The following is a 13,103-nucleotide window of genomic DNA, read 5'->3' on the forward strand; positions in this document are numbered from 1 at the left end:
ATTATCTATTTTAGATATATTTTATTTATCAGGTAAGTAATTTTGTTTTAATTTATTAAGTTATAATTAAATCTATTGTATTTAATTCTAAAGTATGACTAGTGGTGAGAGAGATTATTATGGAAGAAAATACCCAAGTGGGCATGAAAAACGAAAGCGAAAACAAGAAAAAGAAGTGGCTGAGGAACGCCAAAGAAATTCACTGTTTAAATTTATGAAGTTGAACTCATATATTTGTTCAGATATATCAGTTGATAACGGGAGTTCTGAAATAACTACAAACAGTTCTTTGGCTTCAACATTAATTAATAATGAGAGTTCTGAAATACTCAAAGGAAGCGGAGAAAATGAAGCGTTTGGTCAAACAATGAGTATTGAAGATCCTAAAACTGTGACACCAGAGGAAGGTGAACTATTTACTATTGATGATCCAGCGACATGGCACAAAATTTTGAACAACGCAACACTAACACAAATTGTACAAAGGGGTCCACCGTCTCCTCCGACTGAAAATGATTTTCCAAAAGATGACAACAAGAGGTGTTTTTCCTCAGCTCACTATGTTAGGACAATTGCAAATGGAGAGAAGCAAAACAGAAGATGACTTGTATATTCACTCTGCCAACTCTATTTTTTGTTTTTGTTGCAAATTATTTTCTTCTGATGATAATTTTTTTATCTAATAATGGCTTTTCTGACTGGCGACATGTAAGTAAAAGATTAAAGTTGCATGAACGAAATCCAGTGCACATGAAATGCATGTATTCATGGGCACAATTGGAATGTAATTTAAAAAATCACAATACAATTGATCAGACAAATCAAAATGTCATAAAATTTGAAGCAGAACGGTTAAGAAATGCTTTAAGACAAATAGTAGCAGCAATTCTTTATTTATCCGAACATAATTTAGCTTTTAGAGGTAATTTTGATACTTTGTACACAACCCATAATGATAATTTTTTAGGAATCATAGAATTAATTGCAGAATTTGATCCACTTTTAAAAGATCATTTAATGCAATGTTTGGAAAAAAAATTATAGGTAAGAAACAAAATTCATATCTATCACCCATTGTGCAAAATGAATTAATTGTTGATATGGGAACCAAAATTCAACAAAATATTGTAAATGTGATATGACAGGCAAAGTACTATTCAATAATTTCATTAATATTTAGATTTTTACATATATTTAAAACACACATTGAAATTCGTGAATACTTTTTGACGTTTTTAACAACTAATGACACTACTGGTAAAGATATATGTGAAAATATAAAATCACTTTTGAATAAATTAAATCTTAAGTTGTCAGATTGTAGAGGGCAAGGGTATGATAACGGAGCGAATATGAAAGGAGTATGTAAGGGAGTCCTTGCTTACATTTTAAATGAAAACGAAAAGGCATTTTATACTCCTTCGCCTGTCATTATTTAAATTTGATTTTAGGGGATGTCGCTAAATCATCAATTATAGCTATAAATTTTTTTAATGTTATACAAAAAATATATATATTATTTGCTGCCTCAACTTTATGTTGTGACATATTAAAGAAATTTGTTAAACAATTAACAAATCCAAAACCGTTATGTGATACAATATGGGAATGTAGAATAGAATCAGTTAGACCTGTACGTTTTCAAATTCCAGAATTTTTAAATGCACTAAAAGAATTATCTAAAATTGCATCAGATAATACTATCAAAGTAGAAGTGGTTTCAATATATGAACAAATAGATTCATTTGAGTTTATACTAAGCCTTGTAATTTGGTATGAGCTTTTGTAAAAAGTTAATTTAGTAAGTAAAGTATTACAAAATGCAAAAATTCCCATAGACGTAACAACTAAGCATAATAAAGAGTTAGTGCAGTACTTTGAAGAGCAGAGAATATCAGGATTTGATAGCTGTTTTGAGATTGCTAAAGAACTGCCAAATCTATTAGAAATAGAAATTAAATTTAAAGACAGTCCAGTACGTCAAAGAAAAGTATTTTTTGATTATGAAACGCCTGAAGAATTACACATAGGTGATAAGAAAGATAATTTTAGGATAAATTTCTTTTTGTAATATTAGATATTGCTTACAATCTGTCAAAAAAATATTTGAATTGTATGAAATTCACGAAAAATCATTTGGATTTCTTTATGATATGAAATTAATAAGAAAATAGAGAAAATGAATTGAAATTTTGCTGCAAAAGCTGTATCAAAAATTAAATACAATTATTGATGAATCTGAATTTTACAATGAATTAATTATTTTTAGAAAGATTGTTCCAGAAGATGCACCCATTAATATTTTAAAATTCATAATTGCAAATAATTTGTTGGATATTTATCCAAATATTACTACGACATTTAAAATATTATTGACCAGTCCAGTTACGGTCGCATCAGCAGAAAGGTCATTTTCCAAATTAAAATTAATAAAAACCTATTTGCCATCTTCTATGTCTCAAGAACATTTGTCGTCCCTGGCAATAATATCTATAGAGCATGAAATTGCAAAAAATTTGAATTTTGATAACGTTATAAATGATTTTATTGATAAGCGCATTAGGTTAAATAAAATTTAATATATTAAGATTTCTTTTAAATCTTATACGTTATTATGCATATATTTCATTCTTTATAGTAAAAATGGATTTTTTTTTAATATTTTTATATTATTATGCATATTATTAAATAAATCATTGTTCTGGCGTATTTATAAGATAATGTGTACTTACATAATAAAATAATATATCATGTACATACAAACACATTTATTTTTTAATTAATTTTGTCCCTTTACTTAAATTGATGCTAAAGAGCACTTGTTTATTTAAGTGCATAAATATTTTCCATATTTGATTTAATTAATTAATTAACAAGATATCCTTCCATTTAAAATTTCCATAAATGTTACTAACTTTCAGGGGCCCCACTTTTCCATTTTGCACAGGGCCCCGCAAAATGTAGAAACAGGCCTGTCTATATCTTCCCTGATGAGGTATATGTTAGGAATTTGATGTATGATGAAAATAAGTCTACAGTTCACTTCAGAAAAACATGCTTGTCTTTAATTCTTTTTAGTACTTTATTACATATTTTTCTTTTCAATAAGTTAGTTATTTTTATCCTGCTTAAAACAAAGTGATGAATACTTTCGATTTCTCATCCTCTATACATACTCTCGAATACAAGAATACAAGAATTCTGAGCCAGTATGATGATATCACTATGTTAACATAGTCAGTGAGACTTTCTTTTTTTTCTTGTGTTTTCTCTCTATGTAAATTTGTGCACATCTTTGTGTTGAAACTTGGTATTAATGATGACTGGTCTGTGTCCCGAGCAGAAATCTAGCAAATACTTACTCTCATTATTAGCTTTGCCATTTTCTTCAAATTTTCCCAAAACATTTCTATATGCCTGGGAATTATTTCCTTCTCTGCTGTTTAGATCTTTAACAAGGACTAGTTTTTCTGTTTTCTTTAGTTACTTTCTCTAATGGCTTAAAAAAATTCTTTACTTCTTCCTTATGAGAATCTTCTGTGGGACCATAGCACAAATAAGTTTCATTGTTCAATTCCCCATTTTGAAATTTGCTCATATCTACTTGAAACTGCCTGCCAGTTAAAAGAGCTTATCTTAGTTTTTGGTGTTGAATGCTTGAGGCAGAATCTCACCTCTTAGTCTTCTTTGTCTCAGTGACTAAATATGTTCATGTTGTACTTCTCTAGTTCTTCTGCTAGTTCTCCTCCTTTATGTTGATATTTTTTATATTGTTGATGCCTGTTTTCATTTCTTCTGACAATTTACAATAGCTGACTTTTCACTGTTCACCCTAGTTCTCTGACAAAAACAGCGAGGAGACTTGTTTCACCAAGTTATGCCCTGGACAAAATGAAATTTCATCATGTTTGTTTCTGATTTAAACCAATATAAATATAGTTTGGTTGACTAAGTATTTTGGACACATAGAAAGGATGGAAGGAGGACTTCTCAGAACAGTAATAGAAGGTAAAGTTCCTGGAAAAAGAGGCAGGGGTAGACCATCAATGAGATGGATGGATGGCATGTGTGGAGTGACTGATCTTCAGAGAGTTGAGGCTGCCAGAAAAGCAAACAACAGGACTACATGGCAAGGCCTGGTGTGGAACATCATCGAGCATCAGAGTGACCATACGGCATCTGTAGTTGCCCAGTGAACATAGAGAGAGACTAAGTACCAAACTGCCAACTCATCCTTGTTCATTCAGTACCCAGTGGCTACCTACCAACCTGTAAACCAATATAAAAAATTAGGCAGAAAAATATTATGAGATCTACATATAGTGTTTGTTTTTACACTTTTATTTATATCTTTGTGTTTGATTTTTTGCATACTATTCACATAATGAAATGGTAGCAAATATGTTAATTTTTAAAAGTCTAAATAAATTGATCGAATTACTTAAAACAGATTTTCTTTCCTGGTGGTTCTACTGTCAAAAAGTTAATTTAAAATCATATTAACTCAGTTATCCTTCAATATATTTGATCTGATTTGATGTTTATTTCATATGCAACTTTGAATTGTATAGTTGTAATTTTTTTATTTAGGTTAACCATCGGCAAATTTTGGATGGAATATTTGAAACTTGTGGTGTTCCCCCAGAGAAGTTTCGTTCTGTTTGTTCAGCAATTGATAAACTAGACAGGGTAAATTACTGTTACTTTTTGCACATATAAACATAAAAATATAAATTTTTATGTAATATTGTGTTATATCTACATGGCTTTTTGAACATAATTTTACTTATATATATATTTGTAATTTGTATACATATATTTTTATTTGTACATATGTATATTTGTATATATATAAAATTGAAGCCAGTGGAAACATTAGGACACTGCTCTCAGCTCTAAAGAGCTTTGTTTAGTTTTGATGAAGAATAAAAGAAATTATCTAGTCTTTCTGTCAAGCAATAATCCTTAGTGCCCCCCCCCCCAATAGCACAATTGGAAGAAAGATGGGATATTGCACCATTCTGTTGGAAAAGACCTGAATTCAGTTCTTGTTTTGATGAGAGGAATTCCTGCTATCTCCAATCTCATATGAAGGTAGAGGAATTTTTCTTCCAGAAATCCAAGATTTTCATCCTGCATACATTCAAATTTGCTAGAGTACTTGAAATTGGTAGAAAGGTTTATGTGTTGTCAATTCATGCTGAGTATTTTATAACTGTTTTAACTCACAACACAAGGCATAATAAGAAAATAAATAATATATTTGTTTACTTATTTGCTTCAGAACACAAGCATTTTATCACAGTCATGCAAACAGCAACAAATAATTAGTGGTTGGAACAGTTTTAAAATTGTAATGGACAACACAAAGTACTAAAACGAGACATAACAAGAAAAACAACATATTTATTTACTTACTTGCTGATATTAAGCCAGTTTTATACCTAGCATCTTCACAGCAATACAGTTTGTCACAGTAACACAAACAGCAACCATTATTTAATGGTGGGAACAATTTAAAATTGTAATGGACAATATAAAGAACTAAAGACCTAAACAGCACTATCTATTATTGAATAAAGAGAGTTTTAACAAGTATTAATTTGATTTTAAAATTACTATCTTCCAGATTTTTGGTAAATCAGGTTTTTAAGTTAAAATTAATACTTGTTAGAACTCTCTTTATCCAACAATAGATGGTGCTAGTCAGGACATTAGTTCCTTGTGTTGTCTGTTACAATTTTAAACTGTTCTCACCATTAAATAATTGTTGCTATTTGTGTTACTATGACAAACTGTTTTGCACTGGAGATACTGGATATAAAACCAGCATAATGTTAGCAGATAAGTAAATATATTGTTCTTCTTATAATATTATTATTATTAAGAGAGACCTCCAGGGAGTTAGAGATTCATCAAGGGAGGCAACATAATACACACACCAGCTATCTTGAATTCATTCACACTGCTTGCACACACAATATCCAATGGCAATCCATTCCAATCATGCACCACTCTATGAGAGAAAAATCTAGATCTCACCCCCTTCGCGGCATTCATTCTCAGCTTCCAAGGATGCCCCTTATGTCCTTTTCCTACCTCCCATAAAATAAAAATTCCATCAACTGAAATCCTGTATGACCCTTTCAGAAGTTTATAAGTTTCAATCACCCCCCCCCTCTCCTATTTGCTAGTGTCGGCAGTCTACAAATGCTCAATCTGTCTTCATAATCAGTATTCCACAATCCTGATATTATTTTTAGCACTCTCCTTTGCACTCTTTCCATTGTATCAGAAACACAATGGAAACCAGGAGACCAGACCTGCTTACAATAGTCCAAGTGAGGTCTTATCAAAGCCTTGTAAAGAGGCAAGATAACATCCTTATTTGTACATATCAAAGTTAGTTTCAGCATTGCAATTATCTTTTGAGTTGTATTTGCAATCTTTGCTACATGACCCCTGAACTTTAACTTCCTGTCTGCTAACACTCCAAGATTCCTAGCCTGATCCCACCAATATAATATGCCATTGGACATCTTATCACAAAAAAGTGTATTGCTTTACAATTAGTAACATTGAACTGATAGCCATTTTCACATGCCCACAATTCCAGCTTATTCAAATCATTCTGCATATGAGCTGCATTCCTGATTACCCTATCTATCTTTGCATCATCAGATAGCTGTATGTCGCCTGTCAAATCCTTCCCAGTGTCATTAATGCACAGATTGAATAACAGTGGGCTAAGGACTGATCCTTGCAGTACACCACTGGTAACCTTAAATCTTGCAGACTCACATCAATCATATACCACTTTTTGATATCTGTCAAAATCCATGCTAATATTTTATAATCCAAACCCATATTGTCCAATTTATTCAAGTCTTCCATGATGTAAAAGTCTTAGCAAAATCCAAAAGTATTATGGCATATCCATTCCCCCTTGTCTAGCTTAATGGTAACATTATTATAGAATCTGAGCAAATTGCTAAAACATGACCTTCATGATCTTCCCTTAGTAAACCCATGCTGTTTATTGCAAAGTACAGATTCTTTGTCAACCCATTTCTGAATGCGATCTGAATATGTCTTGTGTTGTGAATTAAAACGCATCAAGGATTTAGGCCTAGCATGGCCTGTTCCGGCCTTAGAAGTCATCGCTGAATCGTTTAAGAGGATGTCCTGGTTTTCTTTTTCCTAATGGCTTGTACTTTAAGCTTGTTTTGGTAATCTTTCTGTTTTCATTCTATGAACGTGTTCTGTCCATTTATGTTTATATTTTTAAATTTTTTCTATTACTGGATCTTGGTTTAATTCTTTCATAATATCTTCGTTTCTTTTGTGATCAAATAGGGTATACTTTGCAGTTTTTCTCATTAACTTCATTTCTGCTGTTGTTAATCTTTATTTGTCTTTTTTTGTTTTATTGTCCAGATTTCGCTTCCATACATTAAGACTGGTAGGGCTAATGTATTGTATACTTTTAGCTTGGTTTGTTTTTGAACTAGGTTTGGTTTAAATACAGAGTTAATTACTCCTGTTATTTTTAAATATTTTGCAATTTTTACGTTTATATCTTTTTCATTTTCATATGTGATCATACATCCTAGGTAGTTAAATGAATTCACCTGTTCTAAGGTCCGCGAGGTTAGCCTAGTGGCTTTGTGCTTCGTAACCATATGCCTGGGGAAGGAGTGGCCTAGGTTCGATTCCTGTCAACGTCGTGAGGAGCTTAAGGATCTTCCTCAGGCATAGCCAAGTTAGCCGGTCTTGGGCGCGGACAGCAGGGTTTTTCCTGCCAGTTTATCTGGTGTTTTTCATCCTGCGAGCAGGCAAACCGGTCTGAGGACACACGGATTACAGTCAGGAATACTGACCCAGCCATAGATCTGATTCGTTAGCCTATGCCGGTTCCAGAGCCCGGATAAAATTTGGGGGGACTAGATGGTACTGTGAACTCCCGTAAAAAGGGGGGGAATGCAATATCATCACACAAAATTTATTTATTTACCTGTTCTAAGATCTTGTTATCTATTACTATTTTAGTTCTTGCTGGATCTTGTCCTTTAAAGGCCACAGTTTTTGATTTTTCTGTTGATATTATCATACCATAATCTTTGGATATCTCATTTAGATCTAAAATAGCTTTCTGTAGTTTATCTTCAGAATTTGTAATTATTATTTGGTCGTCGGCAAAGAGGAGAGTGTTTAAGTTAACTGTAGGAGAAAGTTTAATTCCTTGATATAAATTTTTATTCCATTTTATTATTATTTCATTTAAGTAGATATTAAAAAGAGTTGCTGAGAGGGGATATCCCTGTCGGACCCATTGGTTTATCTCTCTCGTATATGATGGCTCGTGATTTAATTTTATTTGTATTTGATTATTTTCATATATATATTTGTGATAGCTTTTAGGATATTATTTGGTATTTGTCTTTCTTTTAATATTTTAAATAATATGTTTCTTTTAACTTTGTCAAATGCTTTTTCAAAGTCAATAAATGCAATATGTGTTTCTAAATTGTATTCTCTTCTTTTCTCTATTATTAATTTTAGTCAAAAGACCTGGTCTATACATGATCGTCCTTTTCTAAATCCATTCTGTACTTCTAGAATAAAGTTTTCGAAATATTTCATTAGTTTGATATTTAAGATTCTGCTATATATTTTGTAGCAGGAATTTAGTATACTGATACCTCTATAGTTTTTAGGGTCATCTCTATTACCTTTTTTAAAGATAGGAACCACAATTGCTTTTTTCTATTCTATTGGGGGGGGATACCAGTTGAATAAATAATAAGAGTCTTTCTTTGAATCTAGTTCCTGCATATTTATATAGTTCTGAACCTAGTTTATCTTCTCCAGGTGATTTTCCTTTTCTTGTTTCTTTCAGGCTGATTTCTAATTCTTCTTTAGTTATTTCCTTTTCATTTTCGTTAATTGTTTGCCAGTTGTCTTTTTTAAAATATTTGTCTGTCCACAGTTCTGTATAGTAATTTAGAAATTCTTCTAATTTCAATTCAATGTTTAATTTTATGTTTTCTTTGGTATCTGTATTTAAGCATTTCAAAATCTTATATACATTGGGTCTTATTTTATATAAATCATGTTCTAAATTAGAAACAAATTTATTCCATGATTCTCTATGTCTTTTTCTGACTTCTCTTTTGGCTATGGCTCTTATTCTTTTATATTCTATTTCATCTTCTAATCTTTTACTGCTTAACCATTTGTGATAGTCTTCTTTTTTCTTTTTGATTATTTCTTTGATTGCATCATCCCAGATCTTCAGTTTGTGTGTAGATAGTGGTGTTACATATAGATGGAGGATGAAGTAGTGTAGACAGTGGTTTGTATAGAATGGAGTACCCTCCTGTAATGAGTCCAGTGATTCATCCATCAATATGGATGTTGGCTTTTTGTTGTTACAGATTTCTGTTTGTGAGCATTATATATCTGTTTGCAAAAGAGATGGATGCAATGATGAGCAAAGGTTATGATCAATGGCTTTAGCAATTAACCATAAAGCATGACTCTTATTTTTGAACACAAAGCAAGTTTGTCACACTTGTCATTTTCAAAATAAGATGGTTAATTTTTTTCAGCATTATTCTGATGAGGGGGGAGGGTTGTAAGATTTGGATGAAGAGTAAGCATTTATAGTGGAAGATATTCATTCCACTGAGAATTATTTCAGAAATATAAGTATTGTATGCATTTGGATCATGCAAATTCAAAATAGCAATTCACCCAGGAAAAAGAGAATTGAAATTTTTGAGATATCTTATTTGGCATATCCCAGAAAGTGACTTAGAATGTTACTGACAAAGGTACTCCACAGGAGAGCATATCTGCACCAATTATTATATGTATTTTCTAGAATACAGCTAATAATTAATTTTTTATATAGTGAAACCTCTGGGATATCCATATCAATGGAATAAAACATATGCCTAACATACAACTAACGAACAATAATAAAAATTGAATTCAAAGTTTGGGAAACTGTTATACTCAGTTGTATTCAATAATTTATATGCTATATTTTAATTTCAGCCCAGTAGTTTTTAATCCATGAGCACATGACTGTATATACATAGAGGGATTCCAATTTAAGCATGCACACTACTGGTTTTTGAATTCAATTCCTATTATTCAAATTAAGTGGATATTGAATCCAACATTATTTCAAAGCCGAATAGAGAAACTACAAGAGTTTGCTAAGGGCAACTCTTAGTAAAGGTAGAATAAGCTCTGATCACTATCCTTAGTATTTCCCATAGCAGACATGTATGATGTTATACATTATGGGGGGGGGGGGAGGTCACTACCCAGACCGGTTTCAACCTTTGTTGAGGTCTTGTCAGTGGGAGCCAGACCCAGATGTAAATACTAAGGTTGAAGTGATGCAGAACTTATTCTTTACCATATGAGTTGCCAAAAAAAGGTGTCACATCACAAAAGGCACCAAGAATTACTGAAAAAGAGAGCCAAAAGGCTTAATTTTGGTAATGCAGAATTATTCAAATTAAGTGGATATTGAGTCCAACATTATTTCAAAACCTAATAGAGAAACTACAAGAGTTTCGTGCCCAATATAGAAACCTATAGGTTTCTATATTCACTATTTTTATAAAATTTAAAATATAAAATATAAAACATAAAACATAAAATATAAAACATAAAATATAAAACATAAAATATAAAATTTTATATATTTTATAAATATATAAAATATATACCATCATTTTCTATTTTGGTTTAACCAATAGGAATACAATTTGGTCGGCTAAATCCCAAATTGCCAGCCCATCCTTTTTCGTTCAGTATCCAGGTAGATATCTAACAGGGTGCACCATCAGAAGGTGAGGATTGGACATTAGGTCAGAAGCCCTGGTCGGTTCTCCGCATTCCTCTGGATTCAGGTAAAATAGAGGTTGTCAGGATCAGATCTTCACTTTACGACAAATAGTCGAGAAAGCATGGGAATATAACAAAGATCTGTATTTAAGTTTTGTCGATTTGGTAAAGGCATATGACAAGGTACCAAGAGAGAAGCTGTTCATTACGCTACAGTTATATGGTGTCAATGGGGCATTATATCAAGCAATACTTAGTCTGTATTTGAGTTGTAAGTCAGCAGTTAGAATTGAAGGAAGTACAGGAAGATGGTTTAATGTTAAATCTGGTGTGAGACAAGGATGTACATAATCCCCTCTGTTATTCATTATCTGTATGGATCACATTATGAAGGAAAGTGGTATTAAACATGATATCAAAATTGGAGAAGTTAATGTCAGATCTTTGCTGTATACGGATGATGTTATACTTCTAAATAAATCCGCTACAAGTCTGCAAGATTCTCTGACTAAATTGAATAACTGTTGTAATAGATATGGTATGGAGGTCAGCAATAACAAGACAAAGATAATGAAAAAATAGGCAGAAGCATTGAAAATTTCAACTGTGTTGTGAATGGAGAACCTGTGGAACAAGTAAAACATTTCAGCTACTTAGGCACGATTTTTAGTGAAGATGGTAAATTAAATATAGAAATAGACAACAGAATCAGCAAAGCTGGTATGGTAGGAAGTCAATTGAATAAATTCGTATGGAATAAGAGAGAAATTAGTTGGAACACTAAATTAGCTGTATACAAGACAGTGTTCAAACCAGTTTTAACTTATGGATCTGAGATCTGGGTCAAAAGTAAAACACTTGACCAAAGACTAGAGACCGCAGATATGAGAGTCCTGGGAAAGATTATAGGCGTGAACAGATGGCATCAATGGCAATATCATATTAAAAATGAGGATATTAGGAAAGAACTTGACATTGTCAGCATCCAGGAATGCATTAGCAGAGCTAATCTCAGGTGGTACGGTCACTTAAACAGAATGGGCGAAGAAAGATTAGCAAAACAAGTGTTCTCTGCCAGGTTGGCAGGAAAACGACCCAGAGGAAGACCAAGATATAGGTGGATTGATACGGTATAAAGTGCCTTAGACGATAGAACTATAAGATCTGATAATGTTGGAGTCTTGACAAGTAACAGACTGATTTGGAGGAAAATTGTAAATAGGAAGTTAGTAATGATGTAATTTTTTTCAAGTAGTACTATCATATCCTGTACACCCCTTGAGGGTACATGTCAGGAATTTGATGATGATGAAATATATATAATATATATAAATATATATAATATATATTTTATATATATAATATATAATAATATATAAAATATATATAATATATATTTTATATATATATAAATATATAAAATATATTTATATATATTTTAATATATATAAATATATATAAATATATAAAATATATATAATATACATTTTATATTCTATATTTTTTTTTTTTTTGACCAAAATATAGAATGATGGTACAACATGACAAAATTTCATGCCGGCTGGGGCGTCGCCCGGTTAAACAAGGCCCCCGTTGTTTTCACCAGAGAACCAGGGCAAACAGCGAAAAGTCAGCTACTGGAACAAATCTGAAAATAAACCCCAACTCAACATCACCAGAGTTAAAGATCGGTACTATCAACGTAAAAAGCCTGAATGGCAAAGAAATGGAGTTGCTGAGGAATTAGATAAGTACCTGATCGACATAATAGGGGTGACTGAAACAAAAAAGACCAAAACTGGTGAGATCTTTCTGAGCAATAAATACAAAATGTTATATTCAGGCAATGAAAATCAAGGAAAAGAAGGAGTAGCCATAGTATTCAACGCAAAATACGAGGCTAATCTTCTTGAATGGCAGTCAGTCTCAAGTAGAGTAATGTGGGCCAATATGAGAATAGGGAACTGGACAATGAGACTTATTTGTGCCTATGGTCCCACAGAAGGTTCTACTAAGGTAGAAGTGGAGGAATTTTTTGAGGCTTTAGAAAAAGCAACTGACACAATGAAAAATGAAAAGTTGGTCCTTGTTGGGGATCTAAATAGCAGAGTAGGAAATGATTGTGAGACATACAAAAATATTTTGGGAAAATTTGGAGAAAAGAGCAAAGCTAATAATAATGGCAAATATCTGTTGGATTTCTGCTCAGGACATGGACTGGGTATTACTAACACCAT

The 13,103-nt window shown here is 32.0% G+C and overlaps 1 protein-coding gene across 4 annotated transcripts in view; it reads left to right on the forward strand.

Annotated features, from left to right (window-relative positions):
- LOC150105709 (histidine--tRNA ligase, cytoplasmic-like) overlaps positions 1-13,103 on the forward strand; it is a 169,298-nt gene that overhangs the window by 72,839 nt on the left and 83,356 nt on the right. For all 4 annotated transcript variants that reach the window (XM_090395024.1, XM_090395026.1, XM_090395027.1 and 1 more), the window contains exon 7: positions 4,591-4,689. In XM_090395024.1, coding sequence (XP_090251150.1) covers positions 4,591-4,689 — 99 coding nt within the window. The remainder of the gene's footprint in view (positions 1-4,590; positions 4,690-13,103) is intronic.

The sequence above is a fragment of the Typopeltis vanoorti genome, chromosome 6, assembly GCF_054136105.1.
Source record: "Typopeltis vanoorti isolate ZY-2024b chromosome 6, IOZ_Tvanoo_1.0, whole genome shotgun sequence".
Taxonomy (NCBI): Eukaryota; Metazoa; Arthropoda; class Arachnida; order Uropygi; family Thelyphonidae; genus Typopeltis; species Typopeltis vanoorti.